This window comes from Anoplophora glabripennis, unplaced genomic scaffold, assembly GCF_000390285.2.
Source record: "Anoplophora glabripennis isolate ALB-LARVAE unplaced genomic scaffold, Agla_2.0 scaffold73, whole genome shotgun sequence".
Classification (NCBI taxonomy): Eukaryota; Metazoa; Arthropoda; class Insecta; order Coleoptera; family Cerambycidae; genus Anoplophora; species Anoplophora glabripennis.
This window is the reverse complement of record NW_019416874.1, coordinates 724,461-748,589: the sequence shown is the minus strand read 5'-3', so window position 1 is coordinate 748,589 and position 24,129 is coordinate 724,461. Positions and strand designations below refer to the sequence as shown.

Sequence of the window (24,129 nt, the reverse complement as noted above, 5' to 3'; positions counted from 1 at the left end):
GTCATTAAGATCAACAAGATTTAATTAACTCTTCATTTCATTATTTTAGTAGCCTATTTTATAAAATAATTTTCTAAATATAATTTTTTTATTGTAAAAAGTAAAATTTTAAAACGTTATTAATACTTCTTTCAAATATCAATTTAATTTTTTTGTAATTATTATAAATTTTTTGCATTGAAAAATATATGTATATATTTTTTTAATTTTTGAATAAGATTTTAGACTTTTTTTTCAAGAAATAATTTTAATTGTACAAGATGCTTCATTTCAAACAGGAAAATAACATTAACAAACTTAAAAATATTCTGTAACACTTAAATAATATTCTTTTTTGCACTTTGAATCACTATAAATCTATAAATCACCAAAACTTTTCCGGAAAAAGTTTTAGGGGACGAATTCCTCATCTTCATCTGTCTGGAATGGATCTTCATCTCCTGAATCATCGTCGCATACTGCGCAGACAAAATAGAGGTCCTTACTGTTTTCGTTGCATATTCCGCAAATCCATTTTGTGGCACTTGCAGCATTGAAGCCAGTCCACACGCCCTTTGTAGTTTGTCCATCTCACTCTACAAATTCCGCATTTATCTTCTGTGTCTTTTATTCTCTTGGAAGCCCTTTTCTTGATGCTTGCTTTCTTCTCTCTTGTTGGTCTCTCTAGGTTTCTGTAAAACTGATGTTGATGGTGTCTGATCGTCAGGTGGATTTTCTGGGATGTCACCTAAAAGATCTGCAGTCACAGAAGAAAGCAAAATTCTCGTGCCAGCTTCAACCTTTTTCCCACGCTAGCGTTTGGTGGATGGATCTTTAGCAACACCCCTGTGTTCTTTCAATAGTTCAATAAGGCTTGTGTCCAGTAGACGCCCCACCTCTTCCTGCTGGATTGCAGCATTCGTCAACCTTTTCAAAACTTCCTGTGGATTGCATGGGAAGAGTCCGGTGGCTCTAAAGCCAGACATTAAATTTTGTTTGATATTGGGTTGAATCTGTGACCACAGTCTGTTCAGCAGCAGAGGAAATTGTTCTTTAGGAATAAACCGGGATAGCGGCTCTCTTTTCACCACGTGTCTAGAAACACTAGCCATGTTCTCTTCATTGGTGCAAAAACTGCCACGTCCAAAGGCTGTATCAAGTGCGTGGCATTTGGTGGAAAGGGTGTTAAATAAATATCCTCTTCCTGTGCAATCCTAATGACGTTTGGGGCGAAATGACTAGCCAGATTATCGCCCACCACGACGACTCTCATCCCTGGTTGCCTAGTCCGTTGAATGTGTGGCACTAAAATTTTAGTAAACCAGATCTCAAAGAGATTGGCATCGAACCATCCACTTGGGCTATTCCTATAGACCGTCCCAGTAGGTCCACCGACACACAAATTTTCGTAAAGGTTGTAGGCCTTATAAACAACCATGGGTGGTAAAAGTTCACCACTCGCAGTTCCGCACACCATAATACTGATTGCTGTTCTTGAGAAATTCTGAACCCGTTCCACTCTTTTGCAATTCCTAGGAACAATGAATTTTCGTGCTCCAGGGTCATCTGTAATATTGGTTTCATCATAATTGTAGATATGGTCACCTGTAGATTCTAACAAAGCTGGTTTTATGTTGTCGAAGAACTTATTAACGTCATATTGATCAACAGAGGCGCGGGATCTTTTTATGTTGGATGCCATCCTCACAGACAGATTGTTCCTCTGGATAAATAACGCTACCATATCATCCCCCGGGAGATTGTCTTTTAGTATGGGAATAACAATACCTTTTTTGTCCAGAAATTTTTTCACTATTTGCTTGATATCGGCTTTAGTAAGCGGAAAGCCCCAATATGCAACGACGCCAAGGGTTCTTGCAATGATGGCTTCTTCCTCCGAACTCAAGATGGTTGGATGACCTTGAGGTTTTGTATGCCTACCAAGGCATCTACTAGTAAGGGTACTCCGTGGAATTTTACAAACCCGGGACGCCTGTTTTTTGCTCATACCATCTTGCACCGCTCGCACCGCTTCGGCCGCCTGTTCTTCAGTGAAATTGTGGTAAGCCCGGCTACCCGGGGTTTTTTCGTAGGTCCGCATTTTTTTCTAGTTAATTAGGACCTGGAAAAGAAACAAGCCTTACTAGGCAGGAGATAACAAAAATTCTGAAAAAAAAAAATAAAAACCATCAAGCGCGCACAAGGTGACAAAGTTACCCCGGGTGACAAAGTAACCCCGTTTTACGGTAGCTGTCAAATGGATTTTCCAAATTGCAAAAATGATAAACAATTTTTTTAATCATGACCAATTGTTTTTTTCTGGTGCCAATAATTTTGTACGGCACTTTTGTATAAAGACTATAAAGTGGAATAACTTCGAAATTTATGCCGTTCAGGAAATAATGATTTTTACCCAAAGAATAATGGCGTTAACTTCAGAGCACTCACAATTATTTAATAATTTTTTTTTAGCCAAATATTTTGTACGGCACTTATATTTTTCATTATTTTAAAGCATAAAATCGGTGCCGTACAATTCTAAATCATTTTTTGGAATAGAGGTTGAAATGAGAAAATTTGCGTCAGGATAAAGGCTGTTAGAGCCAGTGCATAAAAAATAAATATCTTTATTTAAAATTAGGCACGCCGTACAGCTTTCTATAATTTTTACATTAGTGAAAATATTTGGAAATTGAAAATCATTTATTCTTTCCAGAACCGTTATTTTTGTACGGCATAAGGTTTTTATGCCGTACAAAAATAACGTCAATTTCTATATAATTAATTTGCCCGGCCCAAAATTGGAAAGTTTGATTTTCCGCTGACAACCCATGTACCGGAGAATTGACGGCATAGTGCTCAAATGTTTTCTTTTAGGTTGTAGTACATATTTAAGTCATAGACTCTTACGGTGCCTAAAATGATTAGAACAATTTTTCTATCCGGCTCTTAGTCTATATTTAACGGAGTGACTATTTATGTATAAAACAATGGTGAATCAAAATTTTAACAGATAATTTAAAAAAGTGGTAGGTATGATAAAAAAATTATTGTCAATAATCCTGGCTGTCCCTTGTTGGCGCGCCCATGATTAAAATTAAAAATAACTGCCTAGTTCAAAAATAGTTCTTATTGAAAGTAATTTGTATACAAAAATTCATATCAACGAGTATATAAAAAAGCAAGATATAAAACAGAAACCTTGTGACGTATTTTGTTAACATAAACTTATTTTTATGTTTTTATGTGTAAAATCATTCTTTAGGTTTATGCGTATAGGTTAGGTATCACCTTTATGGAAACTGGAAGTTAAGAAATAGTTTTTTTGCTGATCTCTTTAAAGAACAAAGACATAGAAACGTAATGGCAAAACAATGGCTCACGAAAAAGATATAAATAAGTACCCAATATTTTTCAATTTACTACTTACAATTCAACAATGTAAACACATACATCAAACAAAAAAATGCACGATTGCTCCTCTCCATGGCAAACATGCCACTTTAACTGCGCCAAGATATTCTGTGTTTCCACTGATTTCAGATCCATTAAAAGACTGTCTCTTTAAATTTTGAGTAAACGTATAAAATAGCTAAGAGCTTCTTTGCTGAAATCTTATTTCGGATTCCTACTGTTTTTTGATAGCACTGGGTTTACCCTCGGCAGATAAAAAGGGGATTTGCAATCTTCATAAAATTGTGTTAGCGGACTTTACTTTCCCTACAAATTTATTCTGATTCACGCCTAATTTAAAATTAAAATTTTATTCAGGGTAGGTATAGCAACAGCAACATTGCTACATTGTATTTTCTCATATTTACCAAAACCATTTTTGAATATTTTGAGCATGAAATATTATTCTTTGATATAAAATTTCCAGTTTTGCGGCAATACTAGAAACTAATAATATCTGTTTTCGGGGTAAAAGAAATATGACAGTTACTAGAATTAAACTAATAGCCCAGTCATTATAGCTTTTTTCGGGAAAAAAATACTATTAGAAGTTTTTTTGCGGAATATTGTTCAGAACCGTGTTATAAACAAAATATCAAAAAATCAACTCGAGACTAGTTGGGAAACTTTGTTAAAACAATGGCAAAGTTATGGAAAAGTGGTTTTTTGATTCGCGTAAAAAAACTGTTATTCATAGAGAAAAAGGTTTATACAAAAAAGGTACTTAGGTATTAGATAAATTTGTAAAATAAGACAAGTCCGATTAAATTCCGATAATTTGTTTATGCGCAAGAGCTCAAAAATGGTCGAAAATGGCCGTTTTTTCAATTGCTAATAATTAATACAATTTTCATGGCAGCCACTTGTAATTCAGGATTTTTAAAGGTCTTTGCACCCTTAATAAGTGGTAAAAATTTCAGCCCGAAAGCTTCATTAGTTTGGCGTTGGCGGAATTTGTTATCTAAGATGCTATTTTCAATTGATTTTTCCCAAACTCAAAGGCGTTGTAGAGTTTCGATCATTAGTTGTTTTTGTACCTAAATAGTTGTATTGACATATGCATTTACTAAGAATTTAATTTTTCAAATTTAATTTGTTTAAAAATGACTGAAAAGATGTTAATATTTATTGAATTGTTAAGATAGGTAATTATTATAAAATTAAATAGTAACGTCTATAGTTTAGTTAGTACTATTTTTCTTCGAATTTAAAAAAATCGTTGTTCTATCTAAGTTGATTAGAAGCTGAGACATTTTTTTTTATTTAATCGCAGTGTCCTTAATTATTAAGAGCCGAAATTTGGAGAGAGTATACATTAAGAGCTATATTTTCATGTCCTACATTAAAATTAAGGTGAATTCAACTATTTAATTGCAAAAAAGAAGATAGTAAAACATGATAGCAACAAAAATAAGAATGATTTGTAGATATCGTTTCCTTTTGTTTAGAAACTTGAGTATTCTACAAGTTTTATTGCATTCTCAATCTTCTAGGCTGTTATCTGATCTCTCAGCCTCTCAATACAAAAAGTAAATGGATAGATGGGTGGGTTTTATAGGTGGTACAGGTGGATGAAAGAAAGATGTATGAATTCATAAATGGGTGGGTGGATAAAAAGATGGATCCAAAACTCTGCAACACGAATTATGCCATGAAAATGGCGTTTTTAATCTATTTTCTGTTTTTGAATGAAATTGGACCATCTTGTCTGACTCTATGATGATAAATTGGAATTAAACGAGTGAAAAATCATACGTTTAGTGAGCTGGTAGAATAATTTGATTTTTTATAACTTTTCCCGAAAACTCAGACCCGTTAGGCCAAATCTGAAGGCAGATTCAGATTCAGCGGAAAAAATACATGGAAATATATGGATCTGAATACCATATCCGATACTTTTTTTTTGTGGGACTGTGTTATTAGCAATTATGAGCTCTTGCGCATAAACAAATTATCGGAATTTAATCGGACTTGTCTAATTTTATAGGCTTATTTAATACCTACCTTTTTTGTATAAACTTTTTTTCCCTATGAATAATAGTTTTTTACGCGAGTCAAAAAACCACTTTTCCATAACTTTGACCATTGTTTAAACAATGTATCCCAACTAGCCTCGAGTTGATTTTTTGATATTTTGTTTATAACACGTTTCCGAACAATATTCCGCAGAGAAGCTTCCAATAGTATTTTTCCCCGAAACATTGTTTCATGTCTATAATGACTGGACTATAAGGGTAATAAAATTTTGTGAATATTGCTTATATACTAGCTTTTATGTGTTTGATATAACAAAACGTAGATTTTTTTAATTTTCATTTAAAAATTCTAATTCTGGATACACCACCAGCAAAATATCTATGGTATGTGAGAAAAAAGTTAGTGTCGAATCGAAGATAACTCCGAGAACTCAGTACGTGGCTGGTCTTGGTAAGTTTATGTTATTTAAATTACAATTAAAAATTAGAGATAATAATTTACGAGTAAATAATGTAACGTTACACTCTGCAGCAATAAGTAGCCTATGTTCAATATCCAACTGCATAATTGTTCGAAATTACCCTGGAGACGCCTACAGTCTAAGGTTTTTACAATGGTAAACATTTTCAAAAAATAGGGTATTCCATTGATATTCCTATTTTATCTAATTTTTTTTTGCTAGAACTCAATCTGAAAAGTTATCGGAGGGTTCGGGTCTCTTTGGAACACCCTGTATATTTTTATTAGAAATAAACCCATCAAACATATGACTGTATTCGTACAGTACAAATGTATAAGGCTAAAATTAAAATAATACAGTTTCGTATTTCAAACTACAACAGCATTAACAGTAACAAAATACAACATTTTGGAAACAGTATACTTCAAACTTAATAACATGGCGACAGTCGAGACTGATTGAATTGAATCGATATTCAGGAAATCTAGTTGCATTTTCAATAGAGAACCAATTCGATTTCCTGCGACAAAGAATAACTAGCTAATCAAAAGCTGACGGGATGTCTACGGAATACAGAATTTGATTGCAAAATTGTCGTTTCCATGGTGAATCATGAGAGATTGAAACAAAACTGGCAATAGTTTTAGTAAAGTTCATATCGCTATATTGTATTCTATTTGTTGGGATACTAGTCCATAGGGACAGGGCCTGATTAAAAATAAAAGTGATACTGAATTGTTGCTACATTAATTTATAAAAAGAGAAAAATCAAATAACCTCGTCACAAGAGAAATACCTGTTATAAATACAAAACACAAATAAAAAAAAATTAATTAAAAGAATTCCAAAGAAATGAAATCAAATGAACGCCGGGAATTTTTTGAAATCCCAAAATGTAATTGCTTTCACTTTTAGAAGTCTTATGTCCCAGCCATCCAATAAAGCATCAAGGTTTTTAATTTGTCGTTTAAATTGGGTTCTAACACATTTGTTAATGGAACAGTGGAAAAAATGTGCTTCTACTCGTTCAAATTACGGCACTGAACGAAGGCATTCGACGATAATTTCACACACCTACTATCGAAATAAATGAAATAGACCCCCTGAGTTTGCGAACCGATATTAAGAAAACTTAGTGGGGAAAAAATTGACATTTGGACCATATATAGCCTCACTATTACTCTATTGTGTGCTAAAATTTCAGTTAGTTTCGCTAAACCATTTTCTAGAAGGTGTTCTGTAAACCTTATTTTTTAGAACCCCCCATATAAAAAATCGAGGGGTGTTAGATCTGGTCACTTTTCGGGTCACTGAATAGATCCATTAATTCCAATCCATTTTTCTGGGAAAGTGTTATCTAAATATTGCTACATAATGCTGACCTTGTAGGGCGGAGCCCCGTCGTGTTAAAACTATAGGTTTCTCCTTAGCTGCAAAGGCACATTCTTCAGAAGTGCAGGGATTTCTTCTTGTAGGAAATTTAGGTAACTCACGCTGTTCAATGTATGTTCATAAAAATAAGGTCCAATTATATGCCTACCGATGATGCCGCACCATACATTTACTCAAAAATGCCCTTGGTTTTGGACTGGATTTACAATGTGGTGTGATTTTCAATGGACCAGTACTGTTCTTTGCGCCTGTTTGGAAAACTATTACTGACAAACCGACTTTTGTCGGTCCAAAGAACGTGCCGAAAAAGGTTCTGATCAACAGTTTCTACATTTACTACAATTTGAGCTATAAAATTAAGTCTGCGTTCAATGTGACGCTCAGGCAAATACTTACTCCAAACTGTGAATTTTGTAGCCATAATACCCATTGGTCTTTAAAATTCGTTGAACGTCTGATTTATCCAAATTCAATTCCCGACTAGCTTGCCGTATAGAATTTCATGGATTCTGTTCGTTTTTTTCAATAAAATCCTTAATAATAGTTTTCTAATTTTTGCACTATTGATGATCGAATTGCACTATACCAAATGTGAAATCTATGTGTATCTTCAATGTTATCTTGGTCAAAAATTGTGCTTCTTTTCCAATCTTTGAAGGATCATAAAGCTCTTAAAAAACGTTCTAGAGAAAATATTGTAACCTGAGGGGTTATTTCTTTATCTATCTATCGTTCTGACCAGTATCATAACGAGTCTGGATTTCACAAGAGTTCACTATTTAATCCTCGAAAGGGAGTTTATAATTATCATTGCATTTTAATTAATACGTGGAAACTTAGAAATGTTGTATGTTCAGAGAATGAATTTCAGGCACTTACCCTTTATTGCTTACGTAGAATGTAATCCAGTGGCTGGCTATAAAGGATGACAATGAAGTTGAAAGAAACAAAAAGAAACACCAAAACTTCCAGGAAGGGTTTTAATAACAATAAACAAAACAAACAAACAAAATAGCAACACAACGGCTCGAACAACATTATTGACACGCGATTATCCATTATTAAATTTAATTAATTAGCCCGAGACTCTAAAGTTAAGTAGACTGCTCAATGTGAAACTCAAGGAAGAACTGCCTTTTCTTGCAGGTCTTTCTCGAATTCGACACTTCGCTTTGACACGCCCATTTCTTGGGTGCATAAGTTTCTGTTCTTGTCTTATTGGCGGGAACCCTGAATGTCGGGATGCTTTGGCATAACTATGCCATGTTAATAATTGTCTAATGGACTGAATTTATATTTTGTATAAATAATTATGTGACTTACAAGTAACTCTAGCCTTCCTCTAGCGACTCCGTGTAGCAAATACGGGACGGATTAGTTGATCTCATTTAATCTACTCTTATAGCTTGGAAAATCCGTCAAAAAAACAGCTGCATAATCTGTTACTTTCTTTTCCCATTACTATCAATTTACAATTTGATTTAATTTTACTTTGGAACCTCTACGCTCTTCTCGTGATTTCGCGCGTTATTAAAAATATGGGTTTCTACGCTGGCGCCTCCCAGACGCAACAGATGACTGTCACATGGCCCGACTCTTAAGTGAACTTGTTAAAAATATTGGTAAATTTCTCGAAGGACGACGCTACCTACTTGACAACCCTCAACTTTCGATAATTTGTGTTGACGAAAATATTTTAGTTGGCCCATACTTCCGAGAACTAATAAATAAATGACTACGCGTCCCGGCTTTTGTTACAATATGCTGCTTTTTTTATTTATTTTAAGAAGACAATTTGTTGTCGCTTTACACCTTTTACTTCTGATCCCCCTGGGAAAACATTAAATGTTGAATAATCAATTCAGTAGATGAATAATAAAACGGTGGTTACTAATATCGGCGAGTTGGACAGATGTCTTGTCGGGTCAAACTGGATCAATGCCTATTATGCACAGCCAATAGACTGCTCAACACTTGAGCTTAATCGATGGCTGTTAACCAGTCGAGGACTAACTTTGTAATTGCATTGACAGTAATCTTGACCCAGCGCAGATACAGGATTCTTAAATTTTTTCCATTTCAATTTAATGTTTAATTATTCTATTCAAGTTTAACAGATGTGTCAGATATAAACCTAAAAAGTATGTCATGTTGCAGCCAGCAGAGTATTTAATTTTTTCTCACAATATATCACAATACTGGGAGATACTGTCGCTAAAAATTACAGAATTTCGATGCCTCTGAGCATTTCAGAAATTGGATCAGTGCATTTAGTTCCTAATGTAGTTTCTAAGAATAGAGATATGTTTCACTTTATTAAGAGTTAATCTCTTTTCAAATTTAAAGTAATCTTATTACATGGTTGAATGAATTAAAAATATCTTTAAAGTAAACATTTTGTAAAAAAAATGTACGGCATTCTTGGTGGAGAAAATTCGAAATATTTGGACTTATTCAATTTTCGTGGCTGAAAACATACATAGGTATTGAATTCTCGAAACCGAGAGAGATTCACTAACCAAATTTAGACAGGCACATAACTAATACAATGCGAAACATCGACTTACTGTTAAAAATGTTGTCACCGCCGTTCTTGGTGGAGAAATTTCGAAATATTTGGACTTATTCAAATTTCGTGGCTGAAAACATACATAGGTATTGAATTTTCGAAACCCAGAGAGCTGCATATAAAAATATTGATACATGTTTCTAATGGTCAAAGGAAGCCTCTGTAAAAATACGACCCCCACTCAAAGTTACACCCTGCATAACCAGTGATAGGTACCTGGTGATACTTTGATCCGATTTAATTTTAATCTCATTTTTCATATCAAAAGCGTATTTAATAATGTTATACCTATCCGATGAAATTATACCGAAACTGAAATTGACATATCCGGAAAATTTAATATTTCCCCAATCACAAGACCTGCCCTAACCTCAACTTTACGGAGAGTGAAGCTATCTGAAGTTTGAATTTCAATTTGGAGGATATAATCCCCGGTAGTCCAAGTTTCCGGACGATTAAGGAAATAGATTCTAAGGTCTTCGGAGACTTCCAAGGACTAAATGTATGCTCGCGCGTAATGGAATGTTTGATTAAACGTCACTAAATGTTGCCGATCCACGTAGAGGGAATAATTTATAAGTAAATGGTGTAAAAACTGATGGAAACCTTATAGGAAATGCATTTGAAGATACGTTAACTTGCAATGCATAGCACATTATAAAATATTTTTAAAAAATAGGGAATAACATATCAGTATGTTTTTTTAATGTTTCGTGGTAAGTCATAATTATGCTATCCTATCTTTGGGATGGCCTTTGTATATTTAGGATGCATTTTAAGAAATGTGTTTATTTAAATAAGTTAAGTTTCCCGGCCTAGAACGGAAAAGTAACTTTTCCGTACACCATAAATTAAAACGATATCCATCAACTCCGAGTTGCTTTACACGCAAGCCATTTTTGACACTAATTACTAAAAAATTATTGTAAACACTATCGCAACGACGATTGTTAAATCGGATTGCAGTGTCCGGAGTCGTTGAGACCACGTAACTCTTCACGCGTATTGCGAATGACGCTAGAGACTACACTTGTCTAGCGATGTAATGCTTGAAAGTACTATAACTTTAACATTTTTTTTCTCGGAAACTAGAAGGATTTTACTAAATTTTGTTTACGATAATGACTCCATTTCTCATGCCGCATCTATTCCCAAATTTTTGGATAAGTTATGAATCACCCTGTATATTATTTTACAGGGACGCTTATACGAAAACCAACTCTAAATATTTCTTCTTGATAAATTACTTCTGTTCTATCGTAACGAAATACCAATAAAACAAAACACAATTTTTGAAAGAATGTATTTATGTTAACTCTAAACTCGTTTTAAATTGCACTGAATCCAATCTATGTACGTTGAAACTCTAGCAAAGACTCCTGGATATCCTGCAAGTGTGCATGGCTTTTTCGACCATGAAACTATTCCAATTTGAATTCCATTAACAACTAGAGGTCCTCCTGAGTCGCCCTGCAACAGTAATGCATTACGATTGTTTCAATTCAACTCAATTTTATGGGATGTAATTTACGGAAAATGTACTCAAAGAGTTGGGCCTTAATTTCGTGTTGAACATACATGCATTGTTCAAAATAATTAACTTTTGTTCGTTAATACTACAGTACTGGTATAATTAGATAATGTATATTTAATGCATTAAATTTTGGGGATTAAAGGGTTTCGTTTCTTTTTAATTTAATTCGACAAGAATTTAATTATTTTATTTCACTTTCACAAGAAAAGGCCGAGAATGTACAAGAAATAATTAAGGAATTTTGCAGAGAGGAACATGGTCGTGTATAAGATGGAAAGACATTTCAATTGTTACGTCATTAAAAAGGTCTCCTCATTATTTAGAATTTTTGGGGGCATGGAATGAATTACACTCCTCCCAAAATAATAATAGTCCCTAAAAAAACACTATGTATAAAATTAATGTGAGTATCAGACTTTCATTGAAACATACTGTATTTAAACAAATAATAGGTAAATACAAAACTATGAAGATATAATACTCATCACAATATAAGCAAATGCAGTATGGTATGGACGATTAACTTGTAGAGTATTCGAACATGTAGACGGTGTATATCGACACAATTTATACCTTCTCCTCACTTGCCAAATATTTCCCAAAGTTATACAAACGGCACAACCATAAACTATTTAAGAAATAATGTTGTTTGGAATGTGATCATTCTCTCAGATGACGATAAATAAAATGAATCTGCACGAATGTAAAAACACCGCTATCAATAATTCAATCAAGTATATCACTCTCAACATCCGTAAAAAGAGAGACAAGTGCACATGCAGTATGGTGCGATTGTCAGCCAGTTCAATATCATCTTTCCTCCTACAGGCGGATGACGTCAATAACGAGATGCACACTGTCGTGTATTATATTTATAAAAATAGATAAAATTACTAGAAAAACGAAAGAGAGTTGCATTTCTATGCCAATACACGTATGTACTTTGACTTTGTTAGAGTCGCGTTAGTGACATCACCACAAATACTTAAGCACATTATTCACACAAAACTGGGCCAAATAATCTGCAAATATTTGACAGATTGGCAAGCAACCGCATCATCGGGAGCCAGCTTAACCATCGAAATATTTCACAATCTTCAAATTTAGAAATTAGATATACAGAACAACATAATATTCTAACGGTAAGTTAATCTACCATATAAGACATCGCTAGCAAAATTTCAGACTGGCTCAGATTATTTGTTTTATTTTTTTTATGTGCCTAAATCGCTAATGCTATGACCGTGAAGTCACTGCTCCATACGGGAGTCATATGTGTGACACTATGTGTACATGTGTGATACTATACGCTCAAATTTCCCAGTAGAGTTGTGTCACAGTGGCAGCATATAATTTTAGGCAAATGATGTCCATTAGCGCACAATTATGGGAGACCTCCAGCATGTATTATTTGTTTTTAGTCTTCTTTTTTGAAGTCATTAATATTTTCAGCCAGATACATATTTAACTGTATTACACTTCTTGGATACATGTACTCACAGTACATTGTCCTTTGCCTCCTTCAGGTATACCTGCACAAACGTGAGTTATGCGACTGGTTGGGCCTGTCTCTGCATGCAATGTCTCGCATTGTGAATCCGAATAAACGGTAATATTTACTTCTTGAAGAGTATCCTGCTCAGTACCATGGTTACTCTGAAAAAAGTAAATATTTTACATTCATATGTGTTATATATGATATATGTAAATACTTTTGAGTAACCTGGTATATATGTTGTACTATTTCTGTCAGCGAGCCATTGCTTTTTGCTCTTCTTTTTGTTTGTAAAGAGCTGATACAAAATCTCGATGTACGGCTTTAGACAGACATTCCTTTGTATAAAATTAGCAAATAAACATTTAAAAATAAATGCGTTATAATTTATTACAATATGGTAATAATTTTATTAAATATTGACTATTCCTGGAAAATATCTCGTGTATTTTAAACATTAATACTGTTTTAATCTCTCCATTAAATGGATCCCATAAAAATCCAACACGTTTAAATTTTATTCGAAGCAATATATGTAATTTCGGTGGTAGTTACTACATTTGGAACTTAATGGCAACTAAGACCATTTTTATAGCAGAAAAATTAGAGAAGTATTGTTGGAAATTCTTTAAGGGGAAATTTCCAACATATTTAACTCAGGGAGGCTTGAAACACGAATGTATTATAATCTGTATGGATTATAATGTAATCATGTAAATACGCTTTTGACAACGTCGATTATTTAAAAACTGTTATCCTTTTTCTTAATTTTAATTTATATACAATTTTTTATAATGTGGAAAAATAAAAATGATTTTATGATGTGGAAGTAAAAAGATCTCTTTGTAGCAGTAAATTTTTTTACGTGATCAAACTTTGTCAAAAGTGAAAGAAAGAATGTAGGATGTTTCTGTGAATGATAATACCCTAAAACACAAGTAAAAACATGTGAGAACTAATAACAGAATATACGTATTTTTGAAAGTTTACCATCACGAACACCATCGATGGATATCTGGGAAACCGCTCGAAGGATTTTTTTGAAATTGTGACGGTGTGATACGGACCGTGTGGCCTACCAAGCTAAAATATTTTCAAGGTCATCGTACTTACGGTTATACCGGAAGTCGATACTAACTTTCTTATTTTAAATGGAACCCCCTGTATATTATTGCATTTTTGGAAAGAGCATCCATTTCTAAGTTGAAAACATATAGCACACTCCATACTTGACCGTTTCCGAGATATTTATATTTTTAAGTAAAAATTGACAGATGCAGACTGTCAGCAAAATTTAGTTTTTCCAGAAACATAAGTTTATTTTTTTGTGAAAATTGGACATTTTATAGAGGAAGACTTAATTTATCGAATTTGACGTGAAAATTTTCCAGTTTTTATACAGGGTGGTCAAACAAAATTTGCGAACATAAGTTTAGAAAATGTTTTTTAACGTATTCGCATTCTGCATTAATTCGATAATTTTTTTGACCACCCTGTATAAAAACTGGAAAATTTTCATGTCAAATTCGATAAATTAGGTCTTCCTCTACAAAATGTATAATTTGTACAGAAAAATAAATCTATGTTTCCGGGAAAACTAAATTTTGGTTTATCTGATTTGGAATTGACGAACAAATATTCATAAAAAAAATTAATATAAGCTTATTAATATGAACAAAATCCTCAAAAGAAGTGATAACTAGTTTGGATACCCAAGAGACGAGATATTAATAAAATAATTTTTCACGATTTAGTACAGTCTTATGAGAATGCAGATTTTTTTGGTCTTTCCACATAGAATGCGCAACAATTGACGAACAGTTTCCACAGCAACTTGTATAAATAGGAAACCGATATCTAAGGAACCGTATGACAGCTTGTAGAAATCGATTAGGTACTTGTAAGATACATAATTTATAATAATTCTCCTTCAAACTGCTGTCGTTGACTAACTTATCCTCCATATGCGTGATAGCGGCAACGCGGCGGTCTCGACGTAGCGTATTATTTGAAATTCGCAGGTGTCCAAACAAACAGAATGATCGAACGAGAGCGAGCGAACGCCGAGCCGAGCGCGCCAGCCAAGTACAACGTTGTCAAATCTAAAGGCTGACTACTTTAGTCACTAGCGAATCTATAGAAACTTTCGTTAGACTTTAGACGTACCTCCGTACCCGATAAACCTCCTTAAAAATGAAAATATCTCGGAAACGGTCAATCCTAAGTATGGAGTATGTTTTTAACTTAAAAATGGATGCTCTGTCCAAAAATGCAATAATAAGTATATAGAGGGTTCCATTTAAAATAAGAAAGTTAGTATCGACTTCCGTTATAACCGGAAGTGCGATGACCTTGAAAATATTTTAGGCCCCACGGTCCGTATCACACCGTCACAATTTCAAAACAATCCTTCTAGCGGTTTCCCAGATATCCAGTCTAGGGCTAAGTTAATAAAATAATTTCTAGCTTACCATATACGGATGATCTTTAATATCTGCATCTGTCCCATTTACAATTCGAGGATCAACATCCGTAGAAACAGCTAAGGAACAGTTTATTAAACGAAAAGACAACATTAAAGAAAACTTACCCTGGCAAGTCCTAATATATGCAATGGCTATAACTGCTAGTAAGACGAACATTGTGATTCAATTAAATTAAATTTTTTTAGACATATTTTATCTTTCATACTGAAATTTAATCTTTGCCAACTCTGGCAATTATATTCTAATGTTGAAAATTGATAACATCATCGGTTTAACTGAATAATCTACTTATCCATCAAAATTTAAATAACTAATTCAATACGCTTAACGTATAACAAGGTGCAGTGCTAGAAATGAATGAGCCTATTCCCTATCTAAATTTAAGAATATTTTACTATACGATCTAGTAGAAAAATATATAATACATTTAAACAAGCGTACCTAAATATAAAAGTCAACTACGACATTTCTCTTCTATCTCTCTGAATTTTAAAGGCGTAGAGCCCATTACTATATGTTTTCTAATTTTGCTTCTTGAATCCAGTTATATACCCAACTGTCCTTGACTATCTCTACCTTAAAAGTTAGTCTAAATCCAAATATTTGATGAATTAGAGAAATTTGGTGATTAAACGGTTTTTACTCGAGTGTCAACAGTTTTAAAACCCAGTCTAAGCTTTGCAACCCAGATTATCATATAGAATATAACTTATAAGAAATGATAAATATATAAGTTTAATAAGCTCCAAATTGTGAAGTTGTTATATACAAGCTTCAAAGAGTTATTGTAATGCTGAAAAACCGTAAAATAACATCAAAATTATAGTCAAAAGTAACGTGTATTAGCGGGACATCTGAATGATTATTATTCAAAGTTAAGGTAAGATAAGTTCGTGTACACACCAGAAAAAGTTAGAGATGAAACCCACAAAACTGTCTTTAAAAAGATTTGCCTCTTTATTATCATGACTACTGTCGTATTTTTTTTTCTAAATAAAACCGCCAGTAAATAAAAATCTTCAGAATCATTTATCATAATTTTAACAACCGCTATTATACTTTTAAATTACAGTTTATCCAATCTATGTATGTTGAAACTTTGACAAAAACACCTGGATATCCTTCAAGGGTACATGGCTTCTTTGACCAAGAAACGATTCCAATTTGTATTCCACCAACGACTAGAGGACCTCCAGAATCACCCTGAAATAAAGAAATAAATAAAATAGAACTCTTTAACTACTTACGTTTGATTCCCAAATTTTAGGTAGACTTAAAGATGGGAATAGAGGACTTCACCACTAGTTTTTTTTATGAATATGTTTTTTTATTTTAATTGGTATAACGTATTAGAAAAATTTGTAGGCAAATCATGCCACCTCTGATTTACGGCATATTTATAGTAAGTATCTACATAAAAAATACGTACTTTCAATTTTTATTGAAAACGGTGCAGATTGTTGCCAAATACGGAATAGTTACCCCTTGCCTCTTCGACATTGTGACAAGAAAAAATATTTCCCCGTAAAAATATTACCTACAACTGATCATGTGAAGATCATTGCCCAGTTGCATTTATATCTAGGCAATAATTTTTAAATTACGTATTAAAAATTAATGGCATTTTTAGCAGTGCACTTTCATCACCCTATAACACTTTTACCACAAAATTTTGGACTCACATTTGAAGAAACAATTTTTTAAGAACATTTTTTTTCCATTTTAAATTGGCATTGTGTTTTAGACACCGTGTATGTATACTCACATTGCATTGTCCCTTGCCTCCTTCAGGTACTCCTGCACAAATGTGGAATATGCGACTGGTTGGACCAGTTTCTAAATGTAACATTTCACATTCCAGGTCTGAATAAACCCTGATATCCACTTTCTGAAGAGTTTCCTGTGGAGATCCACCAGTCTAAAAAATAACACATATTGAAGAAAACCGGAAAAAAGTGGATACTAACCGGATCTATTCAAGTGCGATTTTCTTGTCACAGCATGCACTTTTATGGAAAAATAGTGGCAGACACCGCAGACTAGCAGTATGACGGTAATTTGAAATCCAGCGTGGGAGAATTTCTCATAAAACTCGAAAACTGCTGTAAAACAGTATAAAATAAGTAAAAACTAAAAAAAATGTCTGCCGCTTGCCAAATAAGTTCCATAATGACAGCACAAACGTTACATACTGCTGGCAGACATTTCCCCCGCACCCTTCCCCTCAAAACCACCCCAAAAGGGGTAACATGGTTCGTTTGCTAGTGGGCGTGCATTACATTGACAAACATTGACATTGACATTACAGTGGGGGAAATAGAGACGATAATATCCACAAGAAAATCCTGTTTTTAATTCACGTAATGAACATGTTTATTGTGATGAAAATCCACATGCAATCAGTAAAAGACGGTTCCAACATGAATTTAAGATTAATGTTTGGGCTGGTATTATTGGTAGTATTTTAATTGTTCCTGTTATATTACCTGTTACATTAAACGCAGAAAATTATTTAGAATTTCTCCAAACGAGATTACCCTATCTGCCTGAAGAGTTACCGATAACATTACGAATGATTACGATTTTCGCGCATGATGGGGCCCCTCCCCATTTTGCCTTATCGGTAAGGCAATACTTAGATGAGCACTATCCTAACAGGTGGATAGGTAGAGGAAGTAATGTCCACCTAGATCCCTGGGCTTAAACCCATGTGATTATTTCCTTTCGGGAGCGTTGAAGACCACAGTTTATAGCTTTTTGTAAATACAGAAGACGAATTATGGGAAAGAATACAAAATAAAATTAATGTTATGAGCGGTAGGTAATGGATAAAATTCATTTTAATTTCCTAAAAAGAGTTAATGCCTGCGTTCCAGAACAAAGAAGTCAATTTAAGCATTTACTATAATATTATTTTAATGTGATTACTAATATCAATTTAGGTTTATTTAAAATGTTTATGTTGACTTTCTTAAATTATTAGTTGATATTATTTATTTGAAATACTGTTGATTTTTTATTTTATTGATTGATAATACTAAGACTAAAAATGTGTAGTTAATTTTGTTTTTTTCAATGTCAAGTTTTTTCATTATTAATCCCTGCTTTGAGGCCGTGGTTACAAATTATTTTTAATCGAAATTTTTGCCTATACATACTTGATGTATAAAAAATGTCTATTTTACTTGAAATCCATAAACGATATAAAAATTTTGTAAAAGGCAAAAAATCTTCTAAAATAGTGCTTATTTTTAAAAATATAAATTCCGACGTCACCAAATTGCAAGATATGGATGTAGACGATATGTGGTTTCAACAAGACGGTGCCACATACCAAACAGCTCGAGAAACAATTCAATTCCGGATCGTGTAATTTCTCGTTTTGGTGATCAGAATTGGTCGCCCAGATTATGTGAATTAACACTGGTGGACTTTTTCTTTGGATTTTTTTTTTGAGTCTAAAGTTTAAAAGAATATTTTTTTTAATATGCTTTAATTATAATTATGTTAATATACACGATTGTATTTCTCACAAAATTTGTTTCTCAATGATACACATATTATTATTCACAATAGGCAATCGTTGTACTTATGTATCAATTAGAGTAATCAAATCAAGTCAACTGTTTTCTAAATAGAGCACGGTCTAATCTGCCAAATGCAGAACAAATGTAGAAGTACTTCATAGTTTGAACTTAATAATGACGCCCGAAATTTTTCATTTGTCCGCATGTTATTGTGAATTTTCATAAATGTACTTACACCATTTAGGAAGAGCATAGAACAAATAGATTAGATTGTGGTATAAATATAACACTTTCTGATAAAGCACATATTATCGATCTTATTTCATGAGTTCTTACACCTTATAAATTTTGTAGTTGCATTAAAAAAAGTCAATAAGAATTGCTCAAACAACTGTTTTGCTTGCTTTATAAAACATAGAATCAAGGTTTAGATCAAATGTAAACTAACTACAAAACTTACCATATGGTAACCCCATCCAGTTAAAGTAGCCTCCGAAAATTCCGGTATAGCTTCAAAAACCTTCGGAAGTTGAATTGGTTTCACTCTTTCACTAAATTCAAGTGGCTGGGCAAGCTGGATAAATAAAAATTGTTTTGTTCACAAAACTAAATAAACGATATCTTACGTGAACAATGGCGATGTCATTTCTGTAAGGTTTAAGCCCTGTATATCCAGAATGAACTATAATCCTTTCAATTAACATGAATGTACCATATGTGACGATAGTCGATCCAGGTAGTACTGTGAAGCCTTCCAGATCTCTAGCAGACACGAAAATAAATATTTAGTTTATGTAAATCAGGGAACGGAATAATCTAACCTCGTTGCGACGCAGTGGGCAGCTGTTAAAATATTGTTTTTGTCGATAATTGAACCTCCACATAAATGTCGTCCATCGTACTGAAGAGATACCTAAATTTATAAAAATATATATTATGTTCTGTCCTACGTATCTCGAAGAATGAACTATATTTGATATCTACTCATATACAGGGCATTCTACAAGTTACACGACATACTTTGACAGATGGTAGGTGGGTTAATGTCAAACATTTTTTCTTATATGAACACAGGTACGATTCGTTGTTGTTTAGAAGTTACAATCTCTTTAATAAATATAATTTCACATTTCAATAAAAATAGCTTTATAAATTAAAATTAATGGTAACTATAACAATAATTATTATTTGTCATTTTGTATATCTTTGTTAAAACAGCTGATCATAAATCAGAGATCTGTAAATAAAATTACTACTTTCAAATTCGCAAAATATAATTCCATGAAGCTTTGAAGATATAAAAGGAATATAATACATGAATAATCGTTTTGTGAATGTTGTTGTTATAGTTGTTGTTGCCGTAGTGGTAGTTGTAGTTGCAGCTGGTGTTGTTGTCGTTGTTATTGATGCCATTGATCTATAACATCAACAACAACAACAACAAAAACATCAACACGAGAAGCAGCAGCGGGAACAACGACAGCAATAACATGTACAACAGCAGCAGCAGCAACAGTAACAACTAAAGCAGACTTCTCTAACCTATGATCAGAGTATTCCTTAGCAAGTAGTCAGAGATTCCTTACTGTTGTAGTCAAAGGATTCCTTTCCAACTCGACAGAACGTTTCTTATCCTCCTTACGCATACTGTTGGCTAAGCAAATCAGTTCAAGTAACGAGATTAAGAGCGTTATCAGCGTCGTTGTCTTAGATTAGATGTCGTTGTTATTGCTTTTATTGATCTTGCTGGTGCTGCCGCCTCTATTGTTGTTTAGTTGTTGTTGCCGTAGTAGTAGTTGCAGTAGCAGCTGTAGTAGTTGTAGTTGCCGCTGCTGTTGTTGTCATTGTTACTGATGCTATTTATCTACAACAGCAACAACAACAACAACAACAAAGAACAACAACAAAAAACAACAACACGAGCAGCAGCAGCAGCAGCAGGAACAACGACAGCAATAACATGTACAACAGCAGCAGTAGCAAAATATTTCACAATAACCTATACAAACAAATAGAACAGATAGATACCACAAACTTATGTGTAGATATAAAACAGAAATAAAGATTTGATAGATGATATAATATGAAAAATAAATTTCAGTCTTACCATGTAAGGATAATCTCTTATATTCACATCCGTTCCGTTCACAATTCGAGAGTCAATATCCAGAGGGACAGCTAAAATATTACAGCTTTTAAAAATTATGGCAAAATATAGAATAGAGGACCTACCTTGTGAAGCAGACAGAACTGCAATAGTTAGACTTGCTAGTAAAACATACATGATTATGTTAGTACTATATAATTATTCAGAAATACACCTTTTATACAAAACTCATAATCTTTATCGATTCTGACAATGATGATAATCTTTTGTTTGTGATTTTCCTGATAATACCTAAGTCTTTGTATTTTTATTAAATATAATCATTTTAAGTTCCAGTAAACAAGCCATTAAAATATATTGTTGAATAGCATAATATTTTTTTTAAATATATTAATTTGATTTTTTTAATAAATCAATCGCTGATTCTTTGAGAAGTAGCGCATATAATATTTTTAAATATAAAGACGAATGAAGTTACAAACATTTTAACTTTTTACATAGGTACTATAAAAAATTATTATTTTTTCTTTATTTCGCTATTAACTCCACTGACATAATAATCCAAATCTAAACCATTTAACAAAGTATGCCACTTACTTTACGGCAGTTGCTACTTTTCTAACTTTTCGGAGGCATTTAACATCCACAGAATTATTAGGGACAACGTGAATAAATAAACCGTTCTCCTGATACAGTCGTGGTGATGAAGCCGTTGGTTTTTATAGGACAATAAAATTATATAGACCAATACGCCAATGTTTTCAAAACATAAAGATTGCTTTTAAAATATACTTATTTACAGCATGGCTAAATCAAGAATGACCACCCCCAGGTAGATAAGATATATTTTTATGCAAAATATTCTTTTTACAGATTAAGGATTACAATAAAACTCTGAATGCCGTCTTCACTATTTAATTTGTTAATTTTTTTTTTAAATAATCGTACAGTTATGATGAATTTGAATATTGTGACAATTTCATTTATCTTCGTTAGCACTACTCATTTTTTGTACTTTTACACGGTACATTCAGTATCTTACACATTGGCAGTATGTTTAATTTAGATGTAGATTCCTTTGATTGTTTTTGATCATTAATTCTGTTCCTTACACGTAACAGAAAAAAATTACAGAGTTTTTATTGAAGTTTGTTGGTTCTTGTATAGAACTGTGGCAATCGTTAAAAATATTAGAAGATCGACTGTTAGATATTTCACAATATAATTTTCACAGACGTTGGTCTTTGATCGATTTTAGAACATTGCCATAGTTCGAATTTCGTTAAATTTGGAAATGTTTTAATTTCCAAATATTTGGAACTGGTGTCGGTATCTCTGTGAAGGCTGTTGGTCCTTGGCAGGAATCGGGGGGTCTACTGAGATCTTTTGTCTATACTTTACTGTAATATCGACAAATATTTGGCGCAGTATCAGTGGATATATACAATTTTGAGTGGTTTATATTTGAATTATAATACAAACATTACAATGCCGATGTTTATATTTTTCAATGTCACGGAAGGTAATTCTAACAATTTGTTAATTTCGTATTGTTGGACCGAGAAATATATTGTCCATAACATATGCGCGTTCCTCATTGCATCCTACATATCATTTTAAAAATGAAATAAATCGACAGCAAATTAAATCTTTATAAAAAAAAGGTAAACATAGTACCTACTTTAGTATGTGTGTCTGGTATTACTTATCTGGAATATTATCGACTCTTAAGTATCTTAATTCATCAATCATATCAGATTGCCCGAACAATAGTCGCTTAATGCACTCATAAAAAGTTCACTATACTTAAAAAAAATAATTTCCAAACGAAGCAACAGCTTTACCTAAAGGGTTCATATTCCCATCGAAATTTTGTTATTTTTTTCCACAATAAATTTAGATAAAGAAGTTATGACTATCTGGAACATGATTGCTTCTTATTATTTATAGTCCAGACGGTATCTGTTTCAAAAAGCCATATTTGGGTGAATCGTATATCCACGGAGATTTTTGGTTTTTTGGCAAATATCACTAGAAATGAAAATATCACTAGAAATGAAAATTTTTCTATGCGCATAAAAAAAAACGTGGGCTTAACTTTTGGCGGCACAATATGTGAAAAAAATTGGAAAAATGTCATATGTTTCTTCCTATTTAATTATGTATCTTTTTAAGAGTTGATTTTAGGCGAAAATGGAAGAGGAAAAAAATGTTTGTAATTAAATTTTTTACAATACCTGACTGGTTACAAATTGAATGAATTATGATTATTATGGTAAAAATCGAAAAAATCACAAATATGGTGTTAAAAAACAATACTTTTTAGGGAATTTTTTGGTGTATTTAAATTGGGTGTAGGACCTTTATACTTGGCTCAAGAAAACTTTATGTTATGTAGAATCATCACACCAAATTTCATCAAAATCGGTTCGATAGATTTTGCATATTAATTTTGCAATCCAGTTTAAAAAAAATACAAATTTTCAAAATTTTGCACAGCAAAAACCAAGGCCCTTAGATACTTGAATTGAATTTAATCACATATAGAAGGGCTCTCAGGCTTTCAAACTTTTTTTGAAAAATTCGAATCCGTCAATTAGGAGAGCTCTGGTGCTTGTTTAAACATTGGTCGAATTTTTGTACTTATAAACAATTAGAACTTTGTGAATATTCAATCAAATCAAATTTTTTAATGCAGGTTTTAAAAGTTCTTGGAGAGACGCTTCTTTAAAAAAAAAAACAGATCGATTGATCAATTAGTTACGTAGTTATAGACGATTCAATTTCGAGCAGGCCGAAGCGGCCGCGCTCTCTGTACCACCACCCGTACGATTTTATTGAATTTGTCGCTTGCATAAATAACTTTAAACACGTTTTAAAGTAGGTTGCCAATAAAGAAAAGTATTGTAATCTTAGACCTTGTAAGTACTCGGAATACCAAAGGTATTTTTTGAAAAATTAGCCAGGATGTCCCAGTACATTTAGTGTAAATGATGGCTATCGCATCACTTTTTGTATAATAACAGACACGACATTGAAAAACAAATTTTGCAGACAGATAAAAATACAATTATAAGTAGTGAGTTAAGTATTATTTATGAATTATTACCATTCTTTTAACTACAATCCATTATATTTATCAACACTGCA

General features: G+C 32.9%; 2 protein-coding genes across 3 annotated transcripts; both read right to left on the bottom strand.

Moving 5' to 3' along the window:
- Positions 1-1,063: 1,063 nt before the first annotated feature.
- On the bottom strand, positions 1,064-2,080 carry LOC108904992 (jerky protein homolog-like). Its single transcript, XM_018707742.1, has one exon. It carries the CDS (start codon positions 2,078-2,080, stop codon positions 1,064-1,066), a length of 1,017 nt encoding a protein of 338 aa, XP_018563258.1.
- Positions 2,081-11,117: 9,037 nt separating this feature from the next.
- On the bottom strand, positions 11,118-21,192 carry LOC108905019 (chymotrypsin-1). 2 transcript variants are annotated; one of them, XM_018707772.1, is made up of 7 exons: positions 21,105-21,192; positions 20,980-21,050; positions 19,694-19,785; positions 19,499-19,634; positions 19,333-19,446; positions 17,111-17,263; positions 16,352-16,548 (listed from the first exon to the last, which is right to left on the bottom strand). In XM_018707772.1, the coding sequence occupies exons 1-7, from the start codon at positions 21,154-21,156 to the stop codon at positions 16,399-16,401; spliced, it is 768 nt and encodes a 255-aa protein (XP_018563288.1). In that variant the 5' UTR covers positions 21,157-21,192; the 3' UTR covers positions 16,352-16,398. The 2 variants fall into 2 exon arrangements, with proteins under 2 accessions (XP_018563289.1, XP_018563288.1); XM_018707773.1 differs by lacking the exons at positions 16,352-16,548; positions 17,111-17,263 and adding an exon at positions 11,118-11,300.
- Between the last annotated feature and the right edge of the window lie 2,937 nt (positions 21,193-24,129).